Source organism: Podarcis liolepis (assembly GCF_965112155.1).
Source record: "Podarcis liolepis genome assembly, chromosome: 2".
NCBI lineage: Eukaryota > Metazoa > Chordata > Lepidosauria > Squamata > Lacertidae > Podarcis > Podarcis liolepis.
In genome coordinates, this window is record NC_139555.1 from 32,023,391 (window position 1) to 32,031,217 (window position 7,827).

At 43.0% G+C, this 7,827-nt stretch overlaps 1 protein-coding gene across 1 annotated transcript in view; it reads right to left on the bottom strand.

The window, feature by feature from the left end:
* Positions 1–4,353: 4,353 nt before the first annotated feature.
* The window catches only part of DUS1L (dihydrouridine synthase 1 like), an 11,836-nt gene continuing 8,362 nt past the window's right edge, over positions 4,354–7,827 (bottom strand). Inside the window, exons 8-9 of the mRNA XM_083490968.1 lie at positions 6,512–6,604; positions 4,354–4,844 (exon numbers count right to left, since the gene is read on the bottom strand). Of these exons, the coding sequence (XP_083347094.1) occupies positions 4,696–4,844; positions 6,512–6,604 (242 nt within the window). The 3' untranslated portion in view covers positions 4,354–4,695. The remainder of the gene's footprint in view (positions 4,845–6,511; positions 6,605–7,827) is intronic.

The following is a 7,827-nucleotide window of genomic DNA, read 5'->3' on the forward strand; positions in this document are numbered from 1 at the left end:
CTGGGTATGCAATCCCTACCCATCAGTACCCACAGAAATCAAACTAACATAAAAATTAGGCTGGTAAAACACAGCAATCAAATCAATACCCAGTGTGAACTTATAGCAGCCAGTTTTACAATGGCCATAATACATAAATTTATGAGGCCAAAGGCCCACCTGAATAAAGACACTGACTACCAGCAAAAGGACATCGGAAATGGAGCTGGACAGGCTTCCCCAGGCAATTGGAGTCTGAGCCCTGGAGCAACCACATAGAAGGAAGGCCATCTCGTGAGTAAGCGCTTGCCAGACATGCTTCAAAATTTTGGTAGGACAAAAAGGTGTCCTGAAAAAACCTTATAGAAAATCTGGTCTCTTGGAAAACTTTGTCCCAATTCATGTAGGGCTTTGCAAGTAATAAATTTCTGAGCTGCGCCTGAAAACAGATCAATAATCAATTGCAAAATTGGAGCTGCAATCTCCCTACTTGCAGCCCAGCGATGGAGAATTAGTATACATCATGTTATTTGATGGGAGAGGCATGGGCTGGGAGAAACCTTGCCTATTTGTGGCTTTGGAGTTTGTGAAATTGGGGCACCCAGGCGTGCGGGTGATGTAGCTACATGTTCATGATCTATGTGAGCAAGATGGCTTCAATATCATGTGCAAAGTACACTATGAACTTTGAATGAGGCTTGGCTCTGAGGCTAGGTTTGCTGAGGCACTTTGACCTTCCTTTGGTATGGTTCATCCCACAATGCTTTGCTGTGGGTAGAGACTTGGTTTTTGGAGTGAGTAGGTTGGATCACCCTGCAGTAACTCTTAGGAGTGTCTGCTTAACATACAATCCTAAACCTGTTTTGCAACTGAAATAAGCTTCTGCCTCACCTTTGGTGAGATGGTCAAAGGTATGGGAACCCAACTGCTTCCCGCCTCTGCTGGCATTATTTCTTCAGTAGTTGCCTCCCTGCACTTGGGCAAGACCCCTTAGCTGGAGAGTTAATCACTGTACTTGTGTGCCAATGCAACCAGAATTGTGGTCAAGAACACTGCGGCCTGTTTGTTCACCTAACTCTGTATGTGGCTTCATGATTTCTCTCTTCACTTCCACTGTGGGCAAAAATTAAAAATGGAGCTGAGGACTAAAATGTTTAGTCCACAAAGCAGAAACAATGTTCCCAGGGTTGTGTTTTGTGGCTCCTGGTTCTGCATCAGGGAAAATTATGCTGCAGTATGTAACCCTAAACACATACTGCAGGTCATGACGCAACTGTGTTTGGAAAGAAGGGGTGCTTCTTTAAAGATTACCTGATGTACCCAGAAACTGATAAACATACTCCCCTGCCCACATGCAATGCCTGCCCTGTAACACCCAAGTCGTATGACTATTCACCCTATAAAGGACAATTAACAAATGTTGCACTCACCAGAGCAATAGCTACAGTCCCTTAAGGCCGAAAGCAAACATCGAAATTAACATAGGTGCAGGCATGTGGGATATAGGTGACAGGTGGCTTATATTTTCTCTTGCACAATAAACACTAATTCATAAATGGTCCCCCTTGTTATTTATTAAGATGTAAGTCACTGCTCTGAAGAAAGCCGAGCCTGGCATTTTTCAAAATTGAGTTTATTTTGCATCCACAAGGGAGAATTGGGATGCTGCAATCAGCTGCTTTAGAATCTTAATAAATAAAAATAGCGAGAGTATTTCCCCACCTTATCAAAGCCATTGGGTGGTGGTGGTGGTGGTGGTGGTGGTGGGAAGTATATGCACTCCTACATTGTAAGCTGTTTTCATTTTCAAATGCACCCAATTTGCTGGTTGTATGAGATGAGGGGAACTTGCCAAAGGCATACTGAGGCTCAATTAAGGCAGACAGCTGCCCGACTATTGGTTTTTGTGCCTATGCATGTATGTGGTTACTTATTTACCCGTCCTTCAAGAACAGCCCAGAGTGTCAAACACACAAACTAAAAACAACTAAAAACAGTTCCAACATGTAGGATAACAAGCCTCATATAACTAACATGCTTAAGTCAAATTAATGCACGAAGGGGTTAGTACCACAGAGTAAGCTCTCCTGCCAGGCTTAACTATGCCACGTCAACTCACTTTGGGAGGAAATAGGTAACCAAGCCTATTGGTGTAGCTTCTCAGTCTACCTGAGAAGCTCAGTTTGTGAAGAAATCTAAGCTGCTTGCTCCAGCTCAGCTGCATGGCTCTCACAAGCCTTTCTCTTATGTTGCTCTCCCAATAATTTATGAACTGTTAGCTTAGTTACAAACTGGTTAAGTTTTACTGCCTGTGCAACTTTTCTGACTGTGTCAATTTTCCAGCAGCTTACTAAAATCACCCTATTGTTAGAGGGATTAAGTACTTCTCTAAGAGGACACGACATAACAATTAAGGAGGCAGGAATTTTGGCTCACCTCCACACAGGAGCTACTTCAGATGAGCTGACCTCTTTTGATGACAAGCAGCCCACACCAGCTGTAAATCTTTTAACTCCAACGCTAACACCGGCTTTCTGAAGTCAAGCAACAAGCTTCCACTGAGATCAGTCCTAGTATTTTAATACAACAAAGTAACACTGCAAATATCCCTTTACACCAAGGAAGATGGGGAAAGAAAAGGACAGTTACTCATTCATTAGATGGTATTCCATAGATCTTGAATAGTATGAGAAACTCCCTGGTACTAAGCGAACCTGGAGACTGCTGCTCATCTTCAAAAGTACCATCATACCCTGTATGCTGCTCAGTGTGGTGTAGTGGTTAAGAGCGGAAGTCTCATAATCTGGTGAACCGGGTTCAATTCCCCGCTCCTCCACATGCAGCTGCTGGCTGACCTTGGGCTAGTCACACTTCTCTGAAGTCTCTCAGCCCCACTCACCTCACACAGTGTTTGTTGTGGGGGAGGAAGGGAAAGGAGAATGTTAGCCACTTTGAGACTCGTTCGGGTAGTGATAAAGCGGGATATCAAATCCAAACTCCAAACTCTTCATCAGAACGAAGCAGTTTCATTATTGGGGAGGAGGGATACCTAGTGCAGCTCAAGGGGGTGAACCATCATAAAATATACGGTACTTGAGATGCCTCCAAATAACAAATACAGGGAATCACAGCCATTAGAGGGAACCTCTACTGGGAATCAGCTAAATAGCCTAAGGGCATGTTCAGCTCAATTGGCAAATACCACAATATTTCTTAAGAAGTTTGGAGCTGACAATATTAACTTGATCAATAAAGGTAAAGGACCCGTGGTCGGTTAAGTCCAGTCAAAGATGACTATGGGGCTGCAGAACTCATCTTGCTTCAGGCCAAAAGAGCCGGTGTTTATCCACAGACAGCTTTCCAGGACTAAACCACTTCTGGTGCAACTGAACACTGTGACTGACAGAAGCCAGAGTGCACGGAAACACCGTTTACCTTCCCACCGCAGTGGTATCTATTTATCTACTTGCACTGGCGTGCTTCCAAACTGCTAGGTTGGCAGCAGCTGGGACAGAGCAACGGGAGCTCACCCCATCACGGGGATTCAAACCGCTGACCAGATCGGCAAGCCCAAGAGGCTCGGTGGCTTAGACCACAGCGCCACCTGCAACCACAGTGCCACCTGCAATGTGACTCTGGACAGCTTTTGCTAAGAAAAAGAAAAAAGGGAAGGAGGGGCAAAAACATTCCCACTCTTAGTAAAAGACTTGGAAGAACATCCAACCATGAACTGACAAGGATTGCCTTGAAGCCCAAAGAGCACTTATTACTGCAGCCTGCCTTTTTAGACGGTCAAAAGGAGCCGCAGTGCACCTGTGGTGCAATGGATCAGTGCATCTGGCTGTTAACCAGAAGGTTGGTGGTTCGAGCACATCCGCTTGATGCCACTATCCCTGATTTCTCTCTGTTCTAAATTTCTTTTTCCCCGGTATATCAATTATGAAACAATTTTACATTTCATATTCTCCTGTCCCAAGGCTACCACAGGAGTTGAATTCTGTGCCTGCCGTTAGAAAGACCTACTTTGAACCTAGACATAAATTTGTGCTAACTGGTGCATCTTATAAGTGTACAGATTCAGGGTTTTATATGTATTCAAAACTAGTGTAAAACATTTACCATTCATAGGATCATTTGCTGCATCCCAACACAGGGGCACACACTTTTTATGCACTAAGTACAAGCATAGCAAGCTACAATCCAAGAGGCAGGTTTTTTTTTAATCAATTACTACATAGGTGTGCCTTCCATTTAGGAACCTTGAAGCAGCTCTCCCCAAGTTTCTCTGTGCCCTTTAACAGCTGCTGACTTGCTATTGTTCTGTGCCTAGGGCTGGCCCACATCCACACCAATTTACTTACGATGTACCAAAAATACGTTCTGATATAAAAGTTTTATTTGCCAATTTTAAAACCACACACAGTTTAAAAACAGGCAGGTCAAATCTGTAGAGGTGTCTCCAATGCAGCATTTTAAGGCCAGCCCTTCTGGCTCAGTCTTTGAAGTCTTTCGAACACAGGATGAAAAGCTTTCGTTGCATCCTTTTATTTCCATTACAGGATATTTCCCTGAGAAAGACATTTTTCCTTAGGTAAGACTTGTCTGTCGTTTAAGAACAGGTCTGTGGAGTCAACTGTTGTGTTCTGGAAGCAGATTATTTCTTTGGCCCGAGGAGACAAGAGGCTGGGAAGCGCAACCAGGAGGAGTCTCCATGCCTCACGCTACACCATCAATAGCTTCTTTGAGCAATATAGTCTCCTCCACCTCTCCTTTCTGTGCTGTCACTTCAATATTCTCCAGACTGGACTGGCCATTCTTCCATGAAAGGGACTTCTCATATTTGGTTTTAAAAAGCAGACCATGACCTGCAAGGGGGGGGGGGGAGGGAAATCGTAAATGTGCCTGGGTTAATTAGCAGCTAAAGTGGAGCCATTAGAGAAAGAAACACTCTTTAAGAGAATGAGGGGTTAAGCAGAGAACTAAAAAAAATAAAAATCTTCCAACCTGTATCAAGTGATATTACATAATTGCCATCAGCCAATGACTTATTTTTTTAAGTGGAATAAAGTTATAGCTTAGAAAAGGAATCGCCAACCTTTTTAGGCCAGCGGGCACATGTTTGATTTTGGGAAAGTGCTATGCAACACCAGTCATAAAATGGCTGCCATGGTGTGGGTGGGGTGGGATGGGGGATGTCATAACACAAAATTAAGGAGAGTACAGTGACTGCTGCTTCCCTGCTCCCTGGACGACCTCAGGTTTACCATAGGAGGTCAGCTACCTTCTGCTGGTTCTGATTGTAGAGATTATACAATACAGTGGTACCTCGGGTTACATACGCTTCAGGTTACAGACTCCGCTAACCCAGAAATAGTACCTTGGGTTAAGAACTTTGCTTCAGGATGAGAACAGAAATCGTGCTCCGGCGGCCCGGCGGCAGCAGCAGCAGGCCCCATTAGCTAAAGTGGTGCTTCAGGTTAAGAACAGTTTCAGGTTAAGAACAGACCTCTGGAACAAATTAAGTACTTAACCCGTGGTACCACTGTATTGATCTCTCTTTCACCCCCCCCCCATGCTGTTCCTATCTAAGAATAGCAGGGAGCTTTCCCCATTACCATGTATACTACTCTCATGTGCACATACACAGATATACCTCATGCATGTGGACTCAGACACACACATACTTTTTCTCTCACTTATTCATATACACACACTTCATGTATCTCTCTCTCTCTCTCTCTCTCTCTCTCTCTCTCTCTCTCTCACACACACACACACACACACACACACACAGAGAGAGAGATCACATTCATAGCTCTCCTCGCTCTCGCTCTCTCTTACATAAACTCTCCTCCCTCCCGCTCTCCCATACATCTCCCCTCTCTCCCATATATGGGTGTCCATAGGAATTATTCTCTCAGACATGGGGAGAAGGAAGCAAAGTAAAACACTTAAAAGGTCCAGAAGGCTAATTTCTAACTAAAAAAATTGAGAAGAATGGTGTGTTCACATTTTGTATCATATCACAAGTTCTAAAAATGCTAGAGACTTTCTTTAAAAAAATGAAAGCTGGGAATCTGGGGATTATGATTCATCCCAGGGGCACCAAATAAGACCTTTGCTGGCACAATGGTCCCATAGGCATCAGTCCTTGGCTTAGGCTTTAACACAGGGTTGAGGAAACCCATTTTTCCATTAAGGAATGCCTTTCCTCAGGGGTAATCAGTGAGAGACGGGCCTATGTCAAAAGTGGCCAAGGTCTATGGAAAAGAGGAAATGTAATGTTTCAATGGTTCACCATAACTTGACTTAAACAATCAATGCTCAGCTAGCTATTATGAACATTTTAAAAAGCAGCTCAAGAAAACCCCATTCCTTACATTTATTTGGTTAATTCACAAGTGCCAGCACAACATCAATAAGTATGCTGCTTTTACTTAAAAACCAAATCAGTCAGCATTTGAAATCTATACTCTGTTATTTTAAAAAAATTGCTCTAGTATTCTGGAAAACTGAACTGGGTTTCGCTTACCTGGACAATCTGCTGTCTCTCTAAAAGCCCTTTTCTTACAGCAGCCTCGGCACAGATTAAATACACATTTGTTACCCTGGGAAGAGAGACAAACTAATTAGCTCAAAGTTTACATATTCATCCCAAGTTGCCAGTGAACATGTGGCATTGTAGATAAAGTGCTTTGTCCGGGTTGATTTGGGGTATGAAAGGCATTTCAAACCCCAAAGGTTTCTCAGAATATTTTTTGGTAATAGATTTTCCCTTTCATAAGAAAAAAGGACCCAACCCCAAGTTGCATGTGTTGTGTGCCCTATTAAAGAGGACAAGGCTGGCTTTATGGGACTTAAATGAGGTGTGTGCATGAGCTGCAAGTAATCCATTTAAACTGCTTAAATACTGCCCAGGCCCTTCCGAAACCTTTAGAAGCACAGCCTGGTCATATAGGTTGAGAAAGCCACATATCAGCAGCATGTTTTCTAGGTAGTTTCCTATCTCTCCTTGATCCCTTCTGGCACACCTCCAAACCTCTAGGAAAGTGACAAAGAGGACACACCAACAATGAAAAAGGCCGGTGAGTTTATCTGTATGCAAGGAAGGGATCATCATTATAAGTGTACATGGAGGGGGAGAAAACCTTATAGAGGAATACGCAAATATACAGAGGAACGCGAGTGACTAAGGTCAGCAGTACACCACTGTGGGAGATCCTGGGCATGTATGGAATGTGAACCGTGTGTGTAAAGGCGAGAAGTATGTAACAATGTAAGGAGTGAGGGGTACATGTGTATATGCAAGTGTATGGTGAGAAGTGTGTGTCTTGAGGATGCACGAATGAACAGGCAGAGCAAAAATCACAAGTGGCTATTAACCTGCAATATTACTTGGATCACTACAGGGTGCCAACCAAGCCTGATCCTCTCCATGATTTCATTTCAACTGAATTATTTTAAGGAAAAAATTTCAATTTGGGATGCAAAAAAAGAAAAAAGAAGAAAATGCTAAACACATATAGATTAACACTCTAAACAGCTACCTTATTTAAATAACCAAACACAGAAATTAATGATGTAATAAAATCACTCCATGGAACATACTCATGTTCCTAGAAGTGTACACAAAAATTATAGGACCACTACCTGTACTTTCAGATCTTGTATGAACACCTACATAACTCACAGTAAAGTAAGTTGTCTCCATCAGCCATTAGGGATATTCATTCAGCAGGAGACAACACAGGTATGAACCCACTGACAAAACAACTACTAAGAATGCTCTTTCAGGAGAGATAGGGTAAATCAGTTAAAACTACTTAGTTCTTTAAACTTCTCACTGGG